Source organism: Corvus moneduloides, chromosome 8, assembly GCF_009650955.1.
Source record: "Corvus moneduloides isolate bCorMon1 chromosome 8, bCorMon1.pri, whole genome shotgun sequence".
NCBI classification, from domain to species: domain Eukaryota; kingdom Metazoa; phylum Chordata; class Aves; order Passeriformes; family Corvidae; genus Corvus; species Corvus moneduloides.
Genome location: NC_045483.1, coordinates 8,205,064 through 8,230,504, shown reverse-complemented (window position 1 = coordinate 8,230,504; position 25,441 = coordinate 8,205,064). Strand labels below are relative to the sequence as shown.

Genomic DNA, 25,441 nt, shown 5'->3' with positions numbered 1-25,441 from the left:
AGTATGCTCTGGCCCCAGTCTTTTTAAGATTTGTGCTTTTACCTTGCTGTATGCTTTGTCTGCAGTCCCACTGATGTTACCTGTTTGTGGTTTAGTGTGTTCCACCAGACCTGGCAGAATTTCATCTGATTTTTGCCTTTTATTCTGGACATTTTTTTTAGAGCAGGATTAAAATCAGGTTAAGAAAATAGAGCCTGGTTAGTGGAGTTCTTCCTTAAAGGCAGGAGAAAAGGATGTTTTGTACTCAGCTGGACTCCCCACAGCTCTAGTCCCAGAACTGATGCTGACAGTTCTGACTCTTACAATACCGGTGCTTAAACTGAATTTTCATCTGAAGAGTATCTTATCCCCAGGAGGCAGCCACAGATACTTAGGGAATGATAATGACAGGTCACAGAGAGAGTCCTTCCCCAAACCACTTGCATTCGTGTTAAATAAGAATTAATTACTGTACCTCTTAAATGCTGAGGAAAACAATTTCTGAGTGAGAGAACTTACCATCTGAAAGACAGACAGTCCTACACAACAGACTTGTCTGCTGCAGACAAGCTCTGCATTGCAGAGGCAGAAGCAGAATTTGGCCCACATATTCAAAAGGTTGTAGTTCTGGCTTTTGGCTCATGCTTTGTTATAAAAGAAAAAGAGAAGTAAGTATTCATGTAACTGCTCAGTTTCCAGGTGATGTTTGTTAATTATCCAGAATAGTTTTTAGCTTTGCCCACTGAAAGAGCTTACAAACCTCTGTTTTCTCCTTCAACTAAAGAAGTGTTAGCAATTCCACTTTAAGGGAGGAACAGTGTGGTGGCTCAAACAGCAGATGTGCTGAGAGACACCTCACACTCCTCTGAGACCACTGGTGTGCCGAGGAGGAGCTGGCAGCAGAGTCCAGCTTGCCCAAATCCCGTCTTCTGTATTTGTCAGAAGGCTGGTCTGTTGTAATGTAATTACTGCAGGCTGAATTGATTCCTGCATTTCACATCATGGCAAAATTACATAAAGAGTTATTATTTTCTTCAGTGGGAATAAATGTCATTGTGTCACTATTTTATTCTGAGCAAGCACAGTTTGCCAGGGGTCTTCAGGGGGCACCATTTACAAAGCCCCATCTTCCCTCCATGTGTCAGGTAAGGACAGCATCTCTGCTGAAGCTACTTCCCACACTATCACATCTGATCTATGCATGGTAAATCTCAAGTGTGACTATGATCACTCAAGTGGTCTGAGTAAGTTACAATTGGAAAAAATTATTTTCAGTATATGTTGCTTGGACTGTCCTTTTTTCAGCATGTAGCACAGTGGTGTCTCAGCTGGATCTGAGACATTTAGATCCTACAGCTAGGGACACACTGGTACAGTTATTACAGAACCTACATGTAGGTAAGCCCAAAGCTCTTGCTAACAACTGCAGGCAAGTCACATCAGCCTCGTGCAGTTCCTGGGATGTCGCTCCTGATCAGGCTCCATGCTAACAGCACTGTCCTCAGTAACCTCTGTCACTCAGTTACCTTGCAGGAAGACCTGGATAGGCTGGAAGAGTGAGCTAACAAGAACCTTATTAAGTTCAACAAGGTCAAGTGTAATGTCTTGCACCTGAAAAAACAAAATGCAGAAGTGCAGCACAGGCTGGTATCTACCCATCTGTGGAGCAGCTCTGTGTAAGAGACCTGGGGCTCCTGGTGGACAAGCAGCTCATCATGAGTGAACAGGATGCTGCTGCAGCAAAGAAAGCCAGCAGGATGCTGGGCTGCATCAACAAGGGTATCACCAGCACAGATAAAAAGTATTTGCTCCACTCACTGCTTGCCAGGCTACGCCTGAAATGCTTTGTTGACTTTTGGTCCCTGCTACACAAAAGAGATGTGGACAGGCTGGAGAGGGATCAGAGAAGAGCCACAAAGATCATCAAGGCTTGAGAAGCTTGACATGGAAAGAATGGCTGAGAGAAATGGGCTTGCTCAGCTGTCAGAAGAAAAGGCTTGTGGGAGGCTTTATCACCACATTCCAGTATTTACAGGGTGGCTACAAAGAAGATGGAAATTCCTTTTTTTTACAAGGATTCCCATGGAAAAGACAAAGGGTAATGGATACAAATCACTTCTGGGGAGATTCCAGTTAGACAGAGCAGTAAAATGTTTCACAATAAGAAAAATCAGCCATTGGAATGATCTCCCCAAGGAAGTGGTAGATTCCCCAAAGCTGGGCAATTTTAAGATCCAGCTGGACAAGGGTGCTGGGTCATCTTGTCTAGATGTTTTAAGCCACAAAGAAAATCTCATTTTTTTTGAGAGAGGTTTGAATGACAGAGAAGTATTTCTAAATGCCTTACTGGTATTAGTTCTTCCTAGGCATGAGGATTATTGGGCTAATCTTAGGGACAGAGGAACAAGGGGCAGGGAGATGATGAAGGCTGTATGATCGTGACTACCCTGTCTCCCTGCAATCTCCTGCATAAAAGTGTGCCTACTCTGATATGCAACGCTGAGCAATTTGGCACGTGGATTTCCTGAAATCCCTCGAAATCCCACCTAATTTTCCCTCTTGTTGTAAGAGCCGATACACTCAGCTTCTGCTCAGGCTGGAGCTGAGGGCTGGAGGTTCATGTGAGCCAGGAAGAATCTTTCCTCTGACTTTAGTAGGGGGTATCTAAACCACCAAGAGAAAACTCAGCAGCCCTTAGATGTGTTGTTCACTTTTCTTTTGAGAATGCTTAGTTTGGCAGACAGGATCCTAGACTTAAACACAGATGATTTAGACTGAAATGCTGTCACAGCCAGATGCCAAATGACTTAAGGCAAAATAGTTATGCTTCAGCTACTTCTCTGTGAACAGAGATAATTATTCCTTGTTGCACAGAACACGTAAGAATAAAATCCATCACTGATTTTATACACTAAAGTACAACAATGTAGGCACTAAAATAGACCAGATTAATTTATTTTTGGCGACAACTTAATTGCACAGCACTGGGAACACCTAAGATCATGTCTGAGTAGTAGCATAAAACTGCAGCAGTCTTGAGGATGAAGTGTGTTTTTCCTTTTAGACACTTGAAGGTAGGAAACAGAAGTAGAAGAAAAGGAGAAAACACCTTGTATAGAAAATAAAGAGGAGAAAGGACAAAGGAAAGTGAGTATAGGTTGGAAATGGGAGATGAAGTGATGTCTCTTCCAGGCTGCAGGGCAAAATTCAAATACTTTAAAATACAAATGTCGCAGTGACCACTACTGACCACTATCCAGGCTAGCTCCACCGGTGTGCAGCAGGAGTGGGGGAGCAGCTGAAGGCTCTCAGCTGTAAAGCTGCTCCTCTGGAGCTCAGCTCTGCTCAGGGGAGCTGAAGCCCCAGACACAGTAGCTGTCAGGACGAGGGAGAGGATAAAAAGTAGCAAGGAGGCTTACCACAGGAGGTAACCCAACTTCGTTGAAGAGAATTCAGAGGGGACAAACCCAGAACAACGCCGGGGAACATCTATAAAGGGAGGTGGTACAATGGGGATGGCTTAACAGGGGACCAATAGAAATCCTTAGGGAAGGGATAGGGACAAGGATAGACATTTACTTAGGCCAATAGCCTCAAGTAGTGGAGGGAAAGGGATCACATGCCCCAATGGGGCGTCGAGGTTTAGGGGATTTCCAAAGGGGGAGGTATCTAGAGGGGTAGGGTCTCGGGGGATTGACGGGGACCATATAAGGGTAAACTGGGAGGTTTCAGGTGATTGACACTGAACCTTCGGGAACAACAGGAGGGGTTTGGGTGATTGATAGGGAAAGAGCTAGAACAAGGGGAGGAGAACAACCATGTAGGGAGCACCGGGGGAGCGGCTTGGGTCTGGGACAAACCAACTGGGAATAGGAGTGGGAAAGGTAGGGATGAGCCATTGGGGTACAGAGAACATATAAAAATACAATAAAAAACCTTGCATCACCACACAAATGCATTAATTTTATGTATCGAATTTCATTTTTTTGCCTAGATCTCAAAGCCATTTTCTGAATTTGTGTTAAATAAATTGGGGTTACTGGTTACATCCACAAAGATGCTCAGAAGCCTGAAGCACCTCTGCTATGAGGTCTGGCTCAGGGAATTGGTGCTGTTCAGCCTTGAGAAGTCTCTCGGGAGACCTGGGAGCACCTTCCAGTACCTAAAGGTACAAGAGAGCTGAAGAGGGACGTTTTACAAAGGCAGGTACTGATAGGATGTGGGGGAATGGCTTCAAACGGAGAGAGGGTGGGTTTAGATTAGATATTGGGAAGAAATCCTTTACTGTGAGAGTGATGAGGCCCTGGCACAGGTTGTCTAGAGAAGTTGTGGATGCCCCATCCCTGGAAATGTTCAAGGCCAGGTTGGATGGGGCTTGGAGAACCCGGAGTAGTGGAAGTCTCCTCCGGCCGCGCCTCCCTGGCCGCGATTGCCGCGATGGCGGCACTGCCGGCTGCGAGCGGCCGGGTAGCACATGCCCCGCTCCGCCCCTAAGGAGCGGGATCCCGCCTGGGCGGGGCGGAATGAGCGGCTCGGACCCGCCGGGACGGGCTGGAAACGTCCCTGGCCTCTGGGGGCCGCTGCTTTTTCTCTTGCCGCCGACGGTCCTCGAGTGAGCGGCGGGCGCGGCCTCCCGCGTGGGCAGCGCCGACGGCGGGGAGGCGGCCCGGGGTGAGCGCTGCTCCGAGGGGAGAGAGGGGCAGGGGGCGGCCCGGGGCGAGCGCTGCTCCGAGGGGAGAGAGGGGCAGGGGGCGGCCCGGGGCGAGCGCTGCTCCGAGGGGAGAGAGGGGCAGGGGGCGGCCCGGGGCGAGCGCTGCTCCGAGGGGAGAGAGGGGCAGGGGGCGGCCCGGGGCGAGCGCTGCTCCGAGGGGAGAGAGGGGCAGGGGGTGGGCGCTTCGCTTTCCCCCGGGGAAGGAGCCGGCAGCGGCCCGGGGGTGCGCGCTTTGCTGAGGGGAGAGAGGGCCGGAGGTGGCCGGGGGGCTGCGTGCTTGGCTGGAGGCCGTGGGACGGGGGTGTCTAATTTTGTTCTGAGTTAATTAAAATGACTTAATTTAAATAGCACCTGTTAAATTGCAGTTGTTGAAAGCACGTTTCTGGTTGAGTTGGTTTGCAGTGTCACTTCGAAGACTACTCTGCTTTATTCGCAGGTTCATTTTATTTTGTTTTCTCCAATATTTTTCATTTAAAACAATTATATTGTGTGTTATCATTTGGAAGATTTGGTGCTGAAAATGCATTTCAGCAGAGCCCAGGGCAGTGGTTCTCCTCAGGTTCCCGGCCATGAGGAACCCAGGAGTGTAGCCTGTGGTTTTTATTACTACAAACTTTTTTACTGAAAGTACAGTGAGGTTTTCTCCACAAAGAGACAGCGAGCTTCTCATCTAGGTGGTGATGGCCACTCCTGCTTGTCAGTGTGTTCCTCTCTCCTAAAGGAATTTTTATCATTCAGTCTGTAATGCTCATTGTTGAGCTCTTTAATGCAGAAAGTATTTTGCTCTGCAAACAAAAGAAATAGATGGTAGAGAATTAGCCTTCCAAAATGAATGTTTAAATATATGTTCGGAACATGACCCAAAAATACTTTGTGTGCCTGCCTGAATTAATCTTTAAATCCATGCTTTTGCAGTTACCTGGCCCACAGCCACCTTTGGTCATACTCTAATGTGAGCCTTTACATGATGGCAGAACCACTTAATCTTCAACATAATGAAGTTACAGATGGAGATTTAAGCAACAGGGTCACAGGTACCAACTTACTGTTGAAAAGCTTCTAGTTTTGAGGCTGAGTTTCTGAAATATCTAATAAAAACCAGTATTTTGTAAGCAAACAATACAGGGTATTTTTGACAAGTGCAGAAACAGTAGAGGAAGTTTTAACAGCAGTACAGGTGCAGTAAGAGAGACTTTGTCCAAAGATTGACAGAGGTATCTTGACTTTATTCTTCTGTGATTGTGTATATGCTTGATTATTGATACACGTCATCAGTATGAGTATGGCTTATAAATACAACTCCTAATTATCCAAACTTGTGCCAGCTGAAATGCCTTAGAAACTAAAAAACCCCACCAGGATAATTGAAGTATTAGGGAGTTTGGACCAATATGTGGGAGTTTCAGTTCCTTCAGCAATATTTCTTGCCTCTTAAGTGCCTCTGTACTGTCTGATCCATGATCTCTTACTCCAAGCTGGGGAGAGGGAAAGGCTTCATTTTGGAAGATCTGAATTAGCTTTGTATACAAACATCTTGGGCCTGGAGAGTTCATGCAATTTGATTTCATGTTAGTCAAGAGTTTTAGTTCAGGCAAAGTTTACAAGATTAACTTGCTTCCAGGTGCGAGGAAAAGGCCATGTAAGCTTTATGTTGTCTCTGTGGAGACCTTGGATAGGCCTGCCAGACTGGAGCAAGCTCTGACTGGCATGTGTAGCCTAGAACAGAAACAAATTCTTTGAAGGTGGATTAGTTTCCTAGTAGGAAACTTGAAAAAGCAGTTCTTAGTATATTGATATGCAGGCTAAGCTGAATGTCTTGTAAGAGTTGTTTGGTAAAGATAAAATTCGCAGGGAAGACCACAGGGTTTATAAGGCACTCAGTGGAAAGTCAGAATCTCTTGTTTCAGAGTGTTTGTTTCTCAGTACTGAGTGATAAGCGCAGAAGGTGAAACTGTTATTTTAGTAATACCACTGATTGCATTATTGAATAAATATGGTATCAGAGTGAAAACAAGTGACTTCCAGAGTGTGTCGTGGTCCAGGCATCTGCATTCACTCAAAGGGGCTGGCAGAATAGTAGGAGTAGCCAAGAACCTTGTTTCTTCCTGCAAATATTCCATGACATAGGCACGTGTTAGTGTTGTTAATCAGATCCCTTTGCAAATACTTCTGCTTCTAGGAAGTTCTATGGAAGACAAAACTGGTAGAGAGAACTGCATAGCTGCAGCTGATAAAGGAAATACTGTGAGTTATTTCACTTTATAGTTGCCCCAAGTATTCTGAGCATTTCTAGATAGCAGAAATTATCAGCATGTATTTCTCTTTCTAGAACTTTGAAGTTTTGTCTCTCTTTGTTGTCATATTTTTGTATATTAAAATATTTCTACCCTAATGGGCAGCTTTTTTACAGTAAGAATGACTTCAGGTTTTTCTTCCACAGGTGTCACATTCTAATTGGATTAATGGGAAGCCAAAGAAATTGCCATATTCCTCTAAGAGTGCTTTTTCTATTTGCTATGATAAGAGTTTCTTGAGTCTGTTAGTACCACCCCCTAAAGGGGGCACTTGCCATCATTGTGGTCTGTTTGGTAAGTGCCTGTTGTCCTGTAGTCTGTGACATACAGTACATTTATCAGTGAAACCAGGTCAGGTTTGCTCAGAAATGCCTTAAAATTGATGTATATTTTTAATTCTCCAACACAAGGATAGACTATTCAGAACATAGTTGGAGTAACAGAACTGACAAGCAGAAGAGAGCATCTCTTTATCAAAAGTGGTGGGTTTTTTTTCCTTAACTGTAGAAGGAATTTGGATCATTGGGGCAGCAATGTCTGATAGCTGTATGTGAATACAAATAGCTATTTGTATGTGCTTAGAATTGCAGGAGAGGTGTTTTGTAAAGCAATTATTTAAACAGGTGTTGTCCCTTCCAATATGTGTTTTGCTCAGACTTCTTTTTTTTGTCTTTTTTGGGTTTTTTTAGGAAAGCTCAGATGTTCACAGTGTCTGCAAACGTACTATTGCTCTGCAGATTGTCAGAAAAAAGATTGGCCAGCACATCGAGTAGTTTGTGATCCCATTAAACAGAAGTAAGTTTGTTGAAAGTTCTGCCAGATAATCTTCATAGAAAGACAATATCCCTCCCACTACAACATATATGACCATGGGAAGGCACTCTTACAGTAAAATGTGTTGCTTTTTCTTAGGCTAGTACTGCATTATCTTATGTCTGTCGTTATTACATATTACCATATTTGTAATTCTGCATATTCTTGGATAAGGAGTAAGTGTTGGCAAAAATTATGTACAATGAACACAGCCTTTCATCTCTATTTGCAAGTAGATTGTATTATTAATGCTACTTGTCAGTCTTTTGTTCTTCAAATTTGACATGTTTTTCTTTGATTACAGTTTAAGTAATAGCAAAACCAAGACAGGAGTTTATCTTAAGGTATGGAATACGATTTTCACTATGTCTTGAATGGATCTGGTGTGAGTGAGTGGCAGCGTGCTTAATTTAACCTGTACAGGAAAGGGACAAGTTGCTCCTTTTAGAACGATCAGTGCTTCAAATGAAAAGTTACTGGAGAAGTATTCAGAAAAATGTTAGTTCTGGAGCTCTTAGAAGCACTATCAGACAACTCTGCTTTTGTTTGAAAAAAACATTTGTGAAAAAGTTAAAAACAAAGACGTGTATGATGTTGCTAGAGAGATACTTTGGGAAGGAAACAAATGTAGTGTGTCCAATTCAGAAAACTTTTGGTGTCTTGTTTCTGGGAAAAAGCCGTGAGCTGATTCTTAGAGGCTTGGAAATTTATTAGAGAAATACATTTAATGTAGTATTACACAGTAACAGATGCAGATAAGCTGTTGTTCCTTTGCTGTAGAAGGAACTAAAGATGACAGTTCTCCTTTGTAATGTTTTGAAGCCTCTCTTGATCTTACTTTAAGCCAAACATTTCTTCCAGTCTTCTTATGAACTCTTCTGCAGGAGTTGATTTTTCTGTCCTTGTGGCTTCTTGGGATCACATTTATGAAGATGAATAAATGTGCATACCTCCAACTAGCCTCATCTTTGCGCTGTAGAACTCCTTTGTCATGTACTTCTTTGAAGTAGTTTATTCATCTGTTTCGAAAGGATTTATTCATGTCATGAGACTTCTTTTAGTTCATCCTGTTAGTTCCTGCTATGTGTGTACTTGTGACTGTGTTCTAATGAAACTGATGGTGAGGGCCCTTTATACCAAATGGTTGTACAATATGAATAAAAAATTTGCAGTCACTTTATTTTCAAAGAACAGAACGTTGTTTTTCTTTTCCCTTGTTCACTTTTTGAAGCTTACATAAGTTCTGCAGGAGTAAGAGAGCTTAGATTGCATGTTGAATGTTAATTATGTGGGTTACATTAAATTATTAGACTTCTTAAAAATGGATGCCAGCAGTTAAAGCAGTAGCTATAATCTACTCTGGGGTGGTAAGGTTACGAGGAAGCAGATGGAATTAAATTCTTCTTATTTATGAGAGCATCATAAGTGGGAATTTCAGCTCAGTTGTCCCATAAAACAGATGGGAGGAGGTGAATGCGTGAGTCTTCAGCACTTGTTTTTCATTGATGTTCAGTATATCTCTGCATTGTTTCTTGAAGTTTGTTATTACAAGGAGCTACAGCTGAACAACTCCAGTTTAAACATAACTTGTACCTGTTACAAATAAGGGTAATTCAGCTTCTGGGGATTCTTGCTGTTTAACTTAATTTCCCAATTCGGTAGAAGAGAGAGCAGAAGTTAGTTGAATTGATAGCACTTCAATCCCCAACAACAGCTTTAACTCTAATATGCAAGACAATATTTCTGAAGGCCTTAATTATTTAGTCACTTAGATGGGGGGGAAATAATCTGCTATCCCCTCTTGTTCTAATTATAATTATTTCCAGTCCATTAAATGTTTCTTTGCCAATTATGGTCCAAAAGGAAAAGGATAGAATAAACGCGTTGCTAGCTTTTTTTCCCAGCTGATGGGAAAGCACTGTTCAGTAACTGGTGTTGATATATTACAGGAGGAAGTGAGGTTGAGTTTTGCTGTAGATGTTGTTCTTCCAGATTCTGGTAAGTGCTTGGTTGTGTGGGTAAAAAATCCCAACACAATTAAGGCTTTTATGTTCACATCCCTCCCCAACACCTGTAAAAGGCAACTGTTTTTTCTTTTGCGCTCCTCCCTCTTGTCACTCTCCCAGTCTCTCCCTTGACTTTTGTTTTTCAATTTTATTTCACCTTTCCATAAAATGTCAGTGCCTGAAATACCTTGTTAAGCTTAATAACCTTAAATTTTAGTGACATCACTTTTCCAATAGAATTGTATTAACTTCAGTGTGTTCTGGATTATGTTGTTTATTTTTCTCTTTTAATAGATGCATGAAAACTTGGTACCATTTTGTTTCTTTCTCCTGCATTTTAACTCTTTAAAAATTGCAGTATCAATTTCTAGTTCCATGTAGGATTTTATTTCATACATGCTCACTAAGCATCTCAAAGAAAGAACAATCATTGGATATTTCTGTATCCAGCTGGAGAACACTATAAGCATGTTTGTATTTCCAGCTTACGAAGCCTCGGTGAGAGACAAGACAAAGCACCAGACCCTTGAGGAGTCAGACTTAAGATTTTCAGTTGAGCTGGGTGGCTTTGATTGTCAAAGCAGATCAATGCATGCAAGGTGTACCTTTTATCATGTGGAAGATTCTATTGTTTAGATTTTCCTCTGGCTGCAGAGCAGGAGCAGTGTGGTGCCAAGAGCATATTCATTTCATTGATCTGCAGCCCACAGAAACTTCGAAGGATGTGGAGGTTGATTGTCTTAGCTTGCTAAATTTCTTCAGGTGCAGGAAGCTTATCTCCATGTTGTACTGTGCAGTCTGTCAGAGAATGATTCACCTTGGTCCCATGTAAATTCAGCTGATTCAGGGTTGTGCTTATTTCACATTTGGTTGCTTCACAGCACACTAGTGGCGAAGTGATATATAACCTCCCAACCCTTTGGAGAGAAGATCACATAAATATCACTGCATTCTTGAAATGTTCCACACATTCATTCCAGACTTTACAAGCAACTGAAACACCTGTATTGAGGTTTTCATTTGCAAATAATGGTATTGAAAGTTTGGAATACTGCTTCATGCATCAGAAATGGAATATGTAATAGCTAAGAAACCAAGATTTACAAAGACAGCTTAACTAAATCATTACACACTCAGTGTTGTTTATAATGAGGTGAGTTACAAATCCTTGTGTCTGAAAACCTGTAATGAGTTTTTCAGCTAGCAGTCTTTAGTGACTGCAAGTAAATGTTGATTGTTACTGCTTTGCTCATTTTATGAAGTCAAACAGTCTTGGAGCTGTGAATGTGCTCAGAAGACTCAAGAAGTTGAGCTAGTCTGAAATTACTTTTGTTTTGCATTCTAAACATATTAAGTGCTGAGCAAATAAATAGAACGTGTTCACCTTGTGATAGGGATATAGGTCTGGCTCAGAGGATGGTTCTGAAGTGGAACTAACTGATGGCTATTTTGTATAGTAAATCACTTATTCTTGCATGTCTGTTTTAGAAGACTGCCTAAATAAGGTTCCCTTAGAAATGAAGTCGCATTTAACTCCAGGAAGTGATGCCAGAGGAGACTCTCCAAGAGGTAAGCAAGCAAATCAAACTAAACTTGTGGAATTTTAGGTCCTGCTGTGCTGCATGATATTCTAGCTGCTCACTAGCATCACCTCATACTTTAAATGGTTGGCTAATGGAGATTCCTTCAGGTTGCTACTGACATTAGCTCATACCAGCTCATATTACTTTCTAATAGTATAAAATATTTGTTTAGTAATTATTATGTGAGCATTAATTTCATAGTATGACAGGAGTCTTCAAAGTCCAAAGCATCAACAAAAAGAATAAACTGTTTCAGTATGTTTATATTTTCAAAGTCAGCTAGCTTTTGATTGGCAACCTTTTTTCTTTTTCTGTGCAGTATCAGAAAACCCTTCAAAGAGAAGTGAAAAAAAATTACCTGAGGATGAAGACTCTCCTCACTGTGCTAATTCAATTGCCAAGTTTGTCTCTTTAAGTATCGGAGATGAATTTTCTGGTGTGGTTTCCCACATTCAAAATCCAGAGACCTTTTTTTGTCAGCGGATGCAAAGTGCCTGTAAGTAATGGGTTGGAAATGGGATGTAGGATGCCTAGTATGGCATTTTTCTCTTTGGTAGGGAGTAGCTGGAGGAAGGTACTGCTGGTCTTGGAGGTTGACCTGAAATGGTCATTCCATGTAGCTGTAGTCCATGCCTCAGTCAGTTGAGCGCCATGCTGGTACAGAGGATAATTTCTGGAAGTGTTAGCTGTTAGTATCACTTACTACTCTGAAAGGTGATAATTTGTTTGAGTAGTGCAAAGTAGAAAAAAGATACAGCTTGGATTTTAGCAGTCAGAAGTCAATTTGTATCCAAATACTTAATGTTAAATACGTTCACTCGGGTGTTCCAGAAATGCATTTGAGTTTGTAATGACTTTGTTTGTTTCTGTATACCTTGTTATTCCCCGTAACTGTTTAACAAGCGTTTTCTTAAGGACTGTGCATGGACGGAACTTCTTGTTTCATAGCATGGGGAAAATCTGTGAGTATGAGAAAGTCAGTGCCCAAACCCTGTGTTTCGTGTTTTCTGATAGAGGAAAACATGACTCTCTAGTGGGTCAGAGCATGAGGCTGCAGGGACTTCACATGTATCTTCCACAGTGCCCATAAACACGTGTCTGGGGGAGAATAAAGAGCAGAGTAAGTTGTGAGATATCTCATCCTCCCAGTGCTGTCTCAGCCAGCAGGTTTTCTTCAGCTAAAAGACTTTTGGCAGCTGGATGTGATCTGGTGTATCTCCTACAGTAGGCTTTTCTTCTGTGTCCATGTGCAGCCTTTTAATTCTGGGTAATCAATAGCAAAGTGTGTCCTTTGGGAAGGAGTGACCTACCTCATCATCTGCCTACTGTTGGAAGGGCTGTCTGTCTTCCTTGGTTTCTTCTTGGCATGCCTCCACTAGCTTGGTTTCAATTTCCACTGGCTTCAGTTTTGTCCCTTCGCTGAAAAAGTCCATCAGTGGTGTCCCTGTCTGTTCAGTGCTGTGATTCCTCAGACACACACGAGGACTCTCTTTGATGCTACTGATTGAAGAGCCCTAGTCTGATCAGTGTTAAACATTTGAAATAATCTCCATTTGACTACAAGATATCTTCCAGGCTTTGAGCTTAATTATTTTGTGATAACTGCAAGACAGGCTGTGTTCCAAAACCTATGTATTTTAACATCAGGTCAACTTGCTGAGCTTGAAGTGTCTCTTAATGAATACTGTGAACAATTTCCCAGTAGTCCATCTTTCCGTCCTGCTGCTGGCAATGCGTGCTGTGCCCAGTTCACAGGTAAATATGGAGTGAAAGTACTAAGCTATGTCACTTAAATATATTACCAGAAAGATACACGTTGTACTTAGGTTTAGAAATGTTTCATATGGAGTTCGCCTCTGGTTTTTAGCTGTGGATAATGCTTGATCATGATTTAAAAAATTATATCTATAAAATACCAATTTTAAAATGTCCCTTTATTGAGCAAACTCTTAACACTGGATTCAGATTATTTAGAATAGCTTTTTAAGAGATCATGGAGAAATTTGAGGTTTTTATGTTGCTAAGTACTGTTTCTCCAGGGTTGGAAATAAGTATATCTTTGAAATTTTAGGCCCCAAAAAAAGCAGAGAAGAAATGGGGTTATATGTAATGATGCTTCTCTGATAGACTGCTTCTCAAAATGCTATTTAGCCAACACCTGGTAGTCCTGAACTGTATGGAGATGGATACATTTTTATATTGGTCTGTCCAAAAAACCCCATTCTGTTCTCAGATGTTACATCTGTATCTTCCTTTCTAGGAGACAACCTTTGGTATCGTGCTGCTGTTAGAGCTTATGCTTCTGAAGACACTGTTTTGGTGGACTATATGGATTATGGTAATTCTGACTCTCTTCCACTGGCCAGACTTCGTCCTATTATTCCAAGCTTAATGGACTTGCCAGCTCAAGCCATAAGATGTAGCCTGGCAGGTATGAAGTAAATGATAAGCAGTTTCAAACTAGATAGGGGGAAAACAAGTGGTATTAAATAACCATCACACTGAAATATGGGGAAGGATGGAGGTAATGGTAGGCATTATTTCCAGAATTCTTAACTGTCATGGCATATTTACAAAATATGACAAATATTTCATAATGTACTCGCAGTTATTGTACCTTTGCACACATTGGTGAGACTGGGACTGACCTCAGAACCTTTCCATCCTGTGTGACTTTCTAGGTGTAAAGCCACCGTTAGGAACATGGACCTCAGAAGGTATTTCTTACATGAAAAAGCTGGTGAAAGACAAAGTGTTGTCAGTAAAAATAGTGGATAAAGAGAGTTCTAGATCTGTGGTGGAGCTTACAGATGCATCAGTTACTCCAGTAGTGAATATATCGAGCCTTCTTGTCAAGGAAGGCTGTGCAGCTGAGGAACTGCGGATGGCGTTACCAGCAGCCAGAGTGAGTGATGTTGAGCAAGCCAATGGTGAGTATGAACACATCTTGCTGCACTGGCATTATTTAACCTCCTGCTAGAGTGGGTACAGAGAATGCAAGCTCTTAACTGGTAAGACCTTTTTGGTCTGGCTCATCAAGTCTAGCCTTCACAAGTCTGAAGTTTAGCCATGGCAACTTAGTAAAGAAATTGTGTGTCTGTATGTGTTTGTGTCCAGGTGTGCACACTTAACAAAGCTGTAATTGCCTGCTTTTGGAAGTTGGTACTTACTCTGGTTAGAAGTTCTTACAGTTTCCAGTTGAAGTAGGATATGACTAGTAGTTATCACCTGCCTGTTCTTATGCCCTTGTCCATTAGTGCAAATAGTATTTCCTGTTTTCATCTTCATTGTCCTTGTCTTGGGGTGACTTTGTGATGTGTATCCTGTATCGCTGCCCAGAAGTTAATTCTTGTGCCTTTCTATGCCTTTAAACTGAGCCTGAGAGGGGGAAGAAAAACTGAGCAAAACTTTCTCAAAGCAGTTTGCAGCTTGTTCAAGGTCACATAGAGACCTTGTACTTCGTTGGTTTCTTGGTTACCTCTCCCCTTTTTTTAAATTTTCCTCACTGAGCGGGAGCTGCTGAATGCAGGTTTGAAACAGTGTGTTCTCCAGTGCGCCATGATTTAGTGTTCCCATGACCTATTCTACAACATGTGTCTGTGTTCCCGTGATCTATTCTACAAGCTTCTGTCAGGTACTTGAGCATAATATATAGTGCAAATTTCTGCAACCAGTTTTTCTAGTAATCTTTTTTGTTCTTCCTCCTTAGATTGTTTCCAGTAGTTTTGGTGACAGATGTTTCCCTTTTCTATGCTCCCTGCCCTGTTTCCAGGGACAAAGGTTCCCCAGTATCCCTCTTGCTCAGGCTGTTGCCACCTAGTCATTACCTCTGTGTGTGATTACTCTTCCCTGTTACCTGTGGCTTATTCTCTTTGGTAGTGAAGAAATACATTATACAACTAGCATATCTCTCTTACTTGGTTTTACTCTGCAAGGAGGCTCTCACTAGTAGTTAGTCTGTTGGACAATTTACAACAAGAAATTTGAGAACGTGAATGAGCATTCAGGATGGGTTTTTTTCCTGTAAAAGTTACTTAATTTCTTTTCATTCTCTGCTTTTCTCTGTTCTCTCTAGAGGACACAGCGAACAAAAGAATGTGCCAGTGGGTTAAGTTAGCTCTTAACCAAATGCTTAGGGTCATAGTGTGTACAGTGTACAATCCTGGGGAATTCTACTGTCAGATTTCAAACAGCCATGGTAAGTTTATTCAGCTTTATTCTTTCTGATCATTTCTTTGCCTTCTGATTTGTCATTTATTATAGTTATAATGAATTACTATGTCAAGTAAGCTTATAGCACAAAGGCTTCTCTCTGAGGTTTTTATCTAAGAATACAAGTGGAGTGACAAAGAAATTGGATCATGGTATTGAAATCTGAAAATGTTGAAGATAAGCAGTAGAGGAAAGTAGAAGAGTTACCATAACCTAGCCAAAAGATATCTTACAATTTTTTTCTCTGGATGAGTGGCCAGGCATTGGAATAAGTTGCCCAGGAAGGTGGTAGAGTCATTGTCTCTGGAAGTGTTCAAGAAACATCTACATGTGGCACTTGGGGATATGGTTTAGGGGTTGTGATGGTGGTGCTGAGTTGATGGTTGGACTAGATGATCTTGAAGGTCTCTTCCAGCCTTCCATGATTCAGTGATTCTGTTAATAAAAGCAAATAAGTGTCATGTTCCCTGTGCCAAGACAACAATTACTGGAGCTCTCTTCTAGAACTCTCTTGGAATTTATAAAAATTTAAAAAGGTACAATTATTGTAACATGAAAATGAGAAAAATGCAGCCATTGAGATGTGACTTCCTATTGGATTAGTTAAAAAGTAATCTTGTTTCTCTACCAGAAGTCTGTATAAAGACTTCTGATACCCACTGGCTTTTTAAATGCTAGAAAAAGAATGTGACAAAATTCAGTGAATGAAGTGGGAGCCAAAGGCATTCAAACGAAAAATATGGGGCAGTTCTTAAAAAGCGAGGGATGTTTGTTCCTTGACTTCTGTAGTCAAGGAATACATTTGAAGGTGTACAAGTAAACTGCACAGTGAAAAGTATTGATAAAGTTCAAGTCAGCTTATTTTGTTGATCTCATCTTTTTTTTTTTTTCTTTCTAATTTTCAGAGTTACTTGCTCTAAACTCACTTAACAAATCATTGTCTGAATACTGTCAGAAAACTCCACCAGATGTTTTTGAACCTAAGAATGGAGACCCTTGCTGTGCTTTTTACTCTGGCAAGTAACAGACTAAAATAGTTTTGTTTTTATAGGGTGAACATGAAAAATTAGCTGATAGTTTGCATTGGCAGAGAACAGCAAAGAATTATATTTATTTATTACAAAATGAAAGCTGGTAGACTTACCAAATGTGTGAAGTAATATTAATTTTTTTAAAACTTTTTTCAAATTAGAGGATGGTAACTGGTACCGTGCTGTGGTGCAAAATGTCACTTCAAATGGAACTGTTCAAGTGAGCTTTGTGGACTATGGAAATACTGAGGAAGTACCACTGGATAATATCCGACAGATCTCGTCCTCATTCCTAGAACTTCCATTTCAAGCAATTAAATGCTGGCTCTCAGGTGAATCATCTTCTGAATTCTTTCTCTTACAAGAGCTCTTGCATTTAGAGACTTGCTGCTTTGGGGGAAGGTGGTGATGAGAGGGAATAGTGTGCAGAACTCTTGTTCTTTTGGGTTGGTTTGTTTGTTTCTCTTTTCAGCTCCTGCCAGTTCTCTGAGTGATCTGCATGGACTTTGCTTCCTGCTTTACTGGTCAAAGGGAACTTGTTTAGTTCTGCTTCATCTGTAGTTCTTACTGGCTTTTGGTTGTTGCCTTGCTAGGAGTAAATGTGCTTTTGCGCAACTTTATTTCTCAAAATTTTTGCAGGCAAAGGAGCTAATGTGTTTTAATGAAGAAAGTTGGCCTTTCAGTTCTCTTTCATTTGACTCCTGAAGAGTTTGGCACTGTACTGCTGTTTCTCAGTGTTCTGCAAAGTCCTTTTCCACACCATTCAAAATTCTGCAGAATTTTTCTTTCTTTCTGATGTAGTGTACTTGGTTTGAAAATGAAAAATGTGGAAACAGGAAAAAGCTCAAAGCCACACTTCATTAAAGTCTTTTGCAGTTCCCCCACCTACCCACCCTTAAAACACTGAGGTTTTTTTCTGCTCCTTTGATAAAAAGGCATTGTTATACTGATCCAATGACGGTCTTAATAGTAATGTTTGTGCTAAGGCAAAGGATTTACTTGGTTGAAATGTAAAATATAGAAGGAAAAACTTGGGAGTCTGAGGAAATGTGGTCATTTAGAAAAAAGGAGGAAGACCAGTTAACAGGATGAAGGACAATGTATTTCCCTAGGGTAGTAAAAGTAGCCTTGATATTTCAGGGTGTGCTTTAAAAAAATGTTTTTAAAGTATTTTTTTAAGGAAATTATAATGTTGAGGAAGGTCAGCATTAATGAATGGAGATATTTTAACAATTACTTTACTTCCTAGGTATAAAGCCTGGAAATAGCAAATGGAATCCAGAAGCTACAACCAGATTTCATAGGTACACTTCAGGATTAGAGCTTCAAGCTACAGTAACTTCCCTTTCTGAAGATGGGGCAGGTGTAGAGCTTACTGACAATTCCACAGATTGTCCAAAAATGATCAATGAGATACTAACTTCAGAAAAATTGGCTGTAAAGGAAGTTCTGCAGGATAAAAATAACTTTCCAAAAAACACTGTTGACCAAAAAGGTAATTAAAGGAATGTTAACTTTTAGATTTAACTAGAGTTTTCAGTATTCCAGCCTTAAACTGTTATTTTCTTGTTTAATTGTAATTAATATCCATGCACAGTTTTGGTTACATTCTCAGTTGTTGCAGTTGAGCACCAGCTGCCCTGCAGGTGGCATTGCAGACAAAAAGAGAAAGATAAAAGTAGCTGTGTTCGTCTTAAATGAATGCTGTTTGTCTCTGTGAGAATTAGAGAAGTTTTCTATGACTGAAACTTTTCTCATGTTTGCTTTTCAAGATCTTATTTTTTCTGAGGTTTTTTTTTTTACTTTAGCTGCTTTTGTATGCAAACAGATTATGAACAGCAAAGTAAGCATCAATTATCTTGGTTCATATTTGTCTTCCTAAAGGGAAGACATGTAGTTGTGTCTGAAATTCAAGAAGTTATTATAAATATAAAATAAAATAACAATTCCTTAAAATATATGTATATATGCTTGGGGGACAGTGATAACACTGCATTTTCTTACAATTTCTATTAGCAACCTCACTTGGGCACTGGAAGTCAATTGAATTGTCTGTAGATGAAACCGTGTCTGTCTGGGTAACAGAAGTTGTAAGCCCAGACTTGTTCTATGCTGTACCAGTCCAAAATAGAGGTAAGAAAAAGTGTTCATTGTTCTTAATACCAGTAAGAAGTCACTGTTGCAAGCTAGTTAATAAAATGAATGTGTATAGTGAACTGAACCGCGTAGAAATGTATCTTGGACAGTAGGAAAATACTGTCAAAGGTGGGAGCAGGAGGGGTTTAAAACTTAAGTATGCCCTCCATTATACCTGAATGTGATTAGTTAGTGAATGTGGGTATTTTCTGTAGGTCAAAAGAAGCTCTTTAAGGAGCTGACTTCACTGGAAGACTATTGTAGATCTTGTAACAAACAGCCCTTCCAGCCAAAACTGGGCGAAGCCTGTTGTGCTCAATTTTCAGGTGAGACAATCATTTGTCCTTCCATTTCCTTGGCCTTTGTAAAACACAGCTTTTGTTTTTGCTTTAGACAAAGGAAAAACACCAACTTGAAAGTGCTTATGGATCTCTTAATTGTGCTTCTTGTCAGTTGGCCTTTTATATATCCACCACAGTCTCTAAAAATTCCTGGAAAACTCTACAGTTTCTTGTTCTCAGGATGAACTGTGTTTATGAGGGATTCTTCACACATGACCGTTCTTGTCCCAATCTTTACAGGTAATGGCAATTGGTACAGAGCTGTTGTTCTGGAAGCTTCTCAGTCGGCAGTGAAAGTACTGTATGGAGACTATGGAAACACAGAAACTTTACCCCTTTCAAAGGTGCTGCCAATCACTGATTCCTATTTAAAGCTGCCTTTTCAGACAATTACATGTTCACTTGCAGGTAAAAAAAAACCTCCCCAAAATAACCAAAAAAAACCCTGACTGGTTTTCTTGAACATTATAAATTTGTACCTGTTCTGGTGGTAATGTTCATTCCTAAATACTGGTAAACTGGTAAACAACATGATGATCTTCTGAAATAATACATTGGTAAACATGGCAAAAGCTGGTTTAGAAAACATGGTTTTAGTTCATTATCTCTAGAATTTAAGCTATTTATATTAGGAAAATTTAGCATCATGTTTTCCAAAACACGTATGTACGATTCAAGTTATATCTTAAAGTAATTATTTATATAACAAACTTGATTTTCCTTTTTTTTTTGCAGGAATAGAGAAAGCTGAGTGGTCTCCATTAGTGCTTGGCAAGTTGAAAAAACTATTATTGAAGCAATGTGTCACAATTACAGTGAAAGGGATTAATGGAAATGTTAATTTAGTAACAGTGGAGAAACATTCTGACAATGGTTCTTTGAATATAGCTGACAAACTTCTAAAGGAGGGTTTGGTCAAACCCTGCAGTGCTGAAAACTTGCATAGTGAACATCAAGGTACATACTTTGGCTTAATTACTTCAGTTTGCTTATTCTGAAGAACTTGTAAGCACATGGGGTGGCTAAATGACTTTTCCTTCTAAAAATCCTGGACAATGCCACATGTCACCTCTTAAATTTGGGAAGTTGTGTACCTGTGTATTTTGCTCATTCACTTTGGTTTTTGTAGGTAATGGAGGCGAGACCAACTGCTGCTGCATGGAATTAAAAGTGCAAGTAAGATTCAGTCCAAGCAATACTTTCTTTCTTATGTTTCCAGAATTCAAAAGAAACTATGTGTAGGAAGCAAATTGGGAGTAGGGGGATAACAACTAACTGAAACATGGAAGTTGTGTGAAATACATCCTGACACTTTTTCTCCGTTTTTTTTTTTTTAATATATGGTAATAATTAGGGCACCCTGAAGCTGAGGGAGGATAGTGTATAAAGCACACAGACTTCATTAGTCTGTACTTTGCCCCACAGACGGCTCTTACTTCATTTTTTTGGAGTGTGAAGTCTCAGGAGTGGTACTTTTCTCTGTTGTCTAATTTAAGATCCTGATTTCAGTCCTAATTTGAGTATTTAATCAATTAGGTTTGAGGAAGCTGCTTCAGGAAAAAGAAAAAGGAGGGGAGGGACACATACATGGACAAGGGGAAGTCAGCTACAATTCTGCTAGCTTTTTCCCCCTCCAGAAGATTTTACAGCACAAAGGAACTATATATTTATTGAATTAATATGGTACTTAGCTGAGTTTGTCATGTTAGGATCTACCCTGATCGGAAATCAGCAATTTAAAAAAAGTAAAATTATCTATTTCTGATTCTTTCTGCTTATTCACAGCTTGAAAAAGCATAAACAAGTCCTACTCTTCCTTCTAAACAAGTTTGGGAATCCAGATGGATTCACTGAAATGAAAAAACTGTTAAAACACTAAGTCTCTGACATGCCCCATTTCATTTGCATGTCCACCAAGTTGCTCCCCTTCCTTTTTTAGAAGATAAGAGCTTCAGCTTAAAAAATGAGGGTCACTTCGTGGAAATTCTGCTGTTTAAGTACCTGCATGTATCTGTATGCTTGGATTGTTAGTGTGACACAAATATGTAACTTAGTGGGTTGTAAAGCTGCAAGCTAAATTTTCTGTTCTGTTCTTGGTTTATGCCACCATGTGCTGCTAAAGTTTTTGCTTTTATTTTCCTGTTGAATGCACACAAGTTTATGGAATAGCCATTACATTGTGAGTCTGTTCTGCAGACTTGCATTTGAAATTATTGTAAGGCTCACTTAACTTGGTACCATTAATATGACTTGGAAAACTGTATCTCTTTTGATTACTAGCCTTTCAGCCTAATTTCTGGTCTGAAGTTAGACCGAGATTTGTTCTTCATAAACATGATTTCAGTTTCATTAAAGGTTGAATGTTGGCTTGGACTGCCTACAGGTAATTCTCTCTAAAATCAGTAAACACTTTAATGTGCAGCTCATTTTTTGCACTTATGCCGTATAATATGCATCTGTGAATATTATTTTGAAGCTAACTGTATTGAAGCTGTTTTGTGTGTAGCTACGTCATCAGGATTTCTACCCCATCAAGTTTTTCACATCATAATAGAAAATTGACATTCTGGGATATGACAAAAATACTGAATCAAATTATTATCAGATTTTCAGTATTTCTTCAGTTGAATACCTAGTTATCATTTCTCACTAATTCAGGAATGTCAGATTATTATTTGTGGAACACAGTAGACATTTGCTGATTGAAACTGCAGGGTCAGCCTTTTTGTCCACTTATATATACTTCAAGTTTGGGCTTTTGCAGATGGGAAGAATCTTGAGATTAAAATTGTTGCAAAGTACTTTCGTTTGACTTAATGTTTTATTACACTCAAATTGCCTCAGGTTTTTTTTCCCTGCCTCTTAGTTTTTGTTGCATCATCTTCTTGCAGTTACTAATACTTAGATGGATGCTTGCACTTGGGTTTTTAGAGTTCTGTTCATGCCCCTGGTTCTGAACCAAGATTGTGGCTGTGTCAGGTGTCCTTTGGCTCCCTGGGACGAGAGTGACTTGCACAAGCATTTGCCCACATGCAAAGCACCTCACTGATGTTTTAGTCCTCCCACACCTTTTGTTCACTTGTTCACATCCTCCCTCTGCTAGTAGCTACTCACTGCATTTCAGAAGATGGTTTGCAGTAGCCAAAAGCAGCTGCTTTGTCTGCATTTCATAAGCAGGAGAAAGAACAAGCAACGGTTCACTTTTCCTCCTTGGGTAAAATAAAAACTGGAAAGTAGTGGTTGGTGTTTCCCGTGGAGTTGTCTGTATGGTGTGGAATAAAAACACCTGGCAGTAATGGGAGACATATGAGACTTCATGTGGTTCAGATACCTAGTTCTCACCCCTTCTTTTCAGGAGCATTGGTGTAGGAACAAATCAAGCAAGAAGTGTGGAAACCCAATGGAGTTACTCATGTAGTCTTGGGTTCCTCTTGCATAGTTTTTTTTTTTTTGCTAGTTTTAATCTCTAATTGAAATCTTGTCTTGAAGTGATGAACTGTCATGTATGGATTTTATTTATGTAAATGCCTGTATGGCTATTTCTGAACAAAGAATATTATATGAAACAATAACTTAGACAATAACATCTGTGCTCTTGGAAATAAAATTTCTTTGTTCCCTTCTAGGCAAGAATAACAACAGTGAACTGGAAGTCTAGAAAAACATAGCACTTTTGAAAGGGAAGTAGTATGAAATTAATAAAAATTACCTAGCACTGCAAAACAACAGGGCTTTTTTTATCCTTACAAGATAATTTTCATTTATGAATCACTGTTGCAGAACCTAGAATCTACATTGCTTATAGGGTTTGACTGAAATTACTTATTATTTAGCACTTGGTGTGTTCCTAACTCCACATACTCTGAGGTAGACACAAGGGCATGTTTTATCTGTGCAATTTGAAAATTACTGATCGGTGTTTAGGTTTTGTGTGGGAAGAGGTGTGCAAGCTCTTCTTTGACTAAAGGAGCTGAGTTTTGTGCAGCTACCAGTACTGGCACAGAATAATAATAACAATAACATAATAGCGTAATAACAAAACATAATTTTTGAAACGGGCCCCTTACATCATTCCTCCAGGTGTAGTAGGTGTGAATATGGTACTTCTGCTCACAGGTCAAGCGTAGTTTTCTGTGGAAAAGCAAGCATTAGGAAAAACATTCTCGAAAAAAATTGGATCCTGCATGAAGCTACTTCGGTGCTGCTGTGAGGCAGTGTGACTGGGGCTGTCCTTCAGCTCTGTGCTGCTGCCGGGGCTGCTGGCTGTGCTCCAGGGCTGCTGACATTCTCGGCTTTACGGAGTCTGTTGGAGGAGCGGACACCAATGTTCCTCCTAAGGGTAACCTACAGCAATGTGGGTGTTCCTGGTGTTGTTTCCCCACCCCCAGGTCGTAGCTGTAGGTTCAGGCTGTGGTGGATGTGGAGGAGAGGCTGTCCCAGCTGAACACGGTGTAAATCCAGGTGGGAAAAGGCTGCTCATAACCCCCGCAGGTGCACAAGGGCCGTGCAGAGTCTGCCGAGAAAAGGTAAAGTGCGACTCGGAGCGCTTTTTTCCCCCCCCTTTTTTAGTCGAGAACATCTTAAACCTCCGGCTGGGAGGGTAGGGGCCGTGTGTGGCTCAGAAGTGCTGGGGGTACGCTTGCTCAGCGGAGCCGGCTGTGCAGCGGGCTTCAAGGGCAGCCCCCGCCCGGCTCCTCCTCCGGCTGCCCCGGGCCGCTGCCTCCCCAGCCGGCGTGGAGCAGGACGGGGAGGCGATGGAGCCCGGCAGAGCCTTCCCGGGGAGGGCTGGGGCTGGTCCCGGGCGGTGCCGGCGGGGACACCTTGCTGTCCCTTCTGCGGGGGGCGCGGGGCAGCGGAGATGCGGCAGCCGGCTCAGAGCCCCTGTGCGGCCGGGGGCAGGAGGCACCCAAAGGCCGGTTCCGCAGCCGAGGTCCCAGCCCGGGTCTGCAGGAGCCCCGGCCGCTGTGCCTCTGGTCCCCCTGCAGGGACCCCCGAGCTCAGAGCAGGAATTGCCCCAGCTCAGCCGGAACACGGTGTGAATCTGTTCACTCCAATAAATAAATAGTGCCATGCCACGTTAGTAAAATAACAAAAAACCCCACCACCCAGGAAATCAGACTCTGCCCGTGCTCTAGTGCTTTAATTAGTTTGTTTCTAGCAATTTTGGGGTGCAGCTAGGGGAAAGTGCTGAACCTGCCAGGGCAGGCTTTCCAACAGGTTCTGTCTCATGTACTTAATAAAAATCTTTCAGCAAAAGACACAAGAACAACTTGATCAAGTCTTGATAATCAAGGAAGGACTGAAGGGCCTGGGATGATACCTGTGATGTGTCTGGACACTTGCACTTCATGCAGGAAATGAGAGTAACTTTTTTATTTTGCATAGTGAAGATGAGGCATCACTGTGAGACAAATCCTCCATGCAATCAGATTTTCCCACTTTATTCAGCAAGGGCTGCACTGGATAGGCAGTGTGTGTGTTGACGCACTCCTCATCTTATGTGTGCTGGGCTATCAACCGTGTCATTCTCAGTGCGTGCTCTTAAAGATGTCTTGGTCTTCCAGGAAGACTCTGAGAGGAATAAGTAGATGGAATGGCTTAGAAAGTCGATCTCTCTTGACCCTATCAGAGTTATTAAAAAAAAAAAAAAATCCATGTGGAAGATCCCGACTTTCTAAAAGTAGGTCCTTCAGGAAGTCCCCCTTTTCGGAAGGGCCCACAGCCCACTGTCCTGAAAATGCGTGCAGGTAACAGCTTGTACATGTTTGTGGGACTGACACCATGAAGATCATTCCCAGGCTATGGCTTGTCCTTTGGCTCTCACAGAGATGCAGCAGGAAGATAAGGTGAGCATTTGGGTTAGTTTTATAATAGGGGGTAGGTATGAGATGATCTCAGCACGTATCAGATTGTGAGAGCTACATTGAATGCCAGAGATGTTAAAAAAAGGATTTTTCCTCTCTCTCTTCAGCGTCCGGTGTCGGGAATCACTGAAGCTGACAGCTCTCCCACTCCATTCTTTGGGAACAATTCACACCTGCTCCTGCTGTAGGTAGATCAGTAGTTGATCTACCTCAGGTGTGGATGTTTCTGGCTGGTGCAAAGCAGTGCAGATTAGGCCAGACACCCAGCTGGAGATTCGCCACCCAGATTTGCCCAGCTCAGGTGAGGGGTGACAAAACCAATTATAGTAATTGCTCCAGAACCCATAGCCTTGAATGAGTTCTCAGTAGAGTGTGTAACAAAGTTACCTGTATGCTTTAATAACCTCAATATAATTATATTGTTTGCTTGTCTATTTTCTTATGCTGCTGTTTGACCTAAGACACCAAATT

General features: G+C 41.2%; 2 protein-coding genes across 9 annotated transcripts in view; both read left to right on the top strand.

The window, feature by feature from the left end:
* The first annotated feature begins 4,438 nt into the window (after positions 1–4,438).
* Positions 4,439–21,904, top strand: TDRD1 (tudor domain containing 1). Of its 8 annotated transcripts, XM_032115675.1 has the most exons (22): positions 4,439–4,650; positions 5,606–5,724; positions 6,870–6,934; positions 7,131–7,278; positions 7,674–7,779; positions 8,102–8,141; positions 9,747–9,795; positions 11,292–11,372; positions 11,706–11,882; positions 13,034–13,141; positions 13,647–13,817; positions 14,068–14,316; positions 15,462–15,584; positions 16,504–16,614; positions 16,791–16,961; positions 17,879–18,124; positions 18,646–18,762; positions 18,981–19,091; positions 19,347–19,514; positions 19,842–20,063; positions 20,236–20,282; positions 20,892–21,904. In XM_032115675.1, exons 1-22 carry the CDS (start codon positions 4,454–4,456, stop codon positions 20,904–20,906), a joined length of 2,841 nt encoding a protein of 946 aa, XP_031971566.1. In that variant the 5' UTR covers positions 4,439–4,453; the 3' UTR covers positions 20,907–21,904. The 8 variants fall into 8 exon arrangements, with proteins under 8 accessions (XP_031971566.1, XP_031971564.1, XP_031971565.1 ...); XM_032115673.1 differs by having other exon boundaries at positions 11,295–11,372; positions 20,236–21,904; XM_032115674.1 differs by having other exon boundaries at positions 11,712–11,882; positions 20,236–21,904.
* A 1,747-nt stretch (positions 21,905–23,651) lies between these two features.
* Positions 23,652–25,441, top strand: part of VWA2 (von Willebrand factor A domain containing 2) — a 59,391-nt gene continuing 57,601 nt past the window's right edge. Inside the window, 1 exon segment of the mRNA XM_032115681.1 lies at positions 23,652–25,271. Coding sequence (XP_031971572.1) covers positions 25,191–25,271 — 81 coding nt within the window. The 5' untranslated portion in view covers positions 23,652–25,190.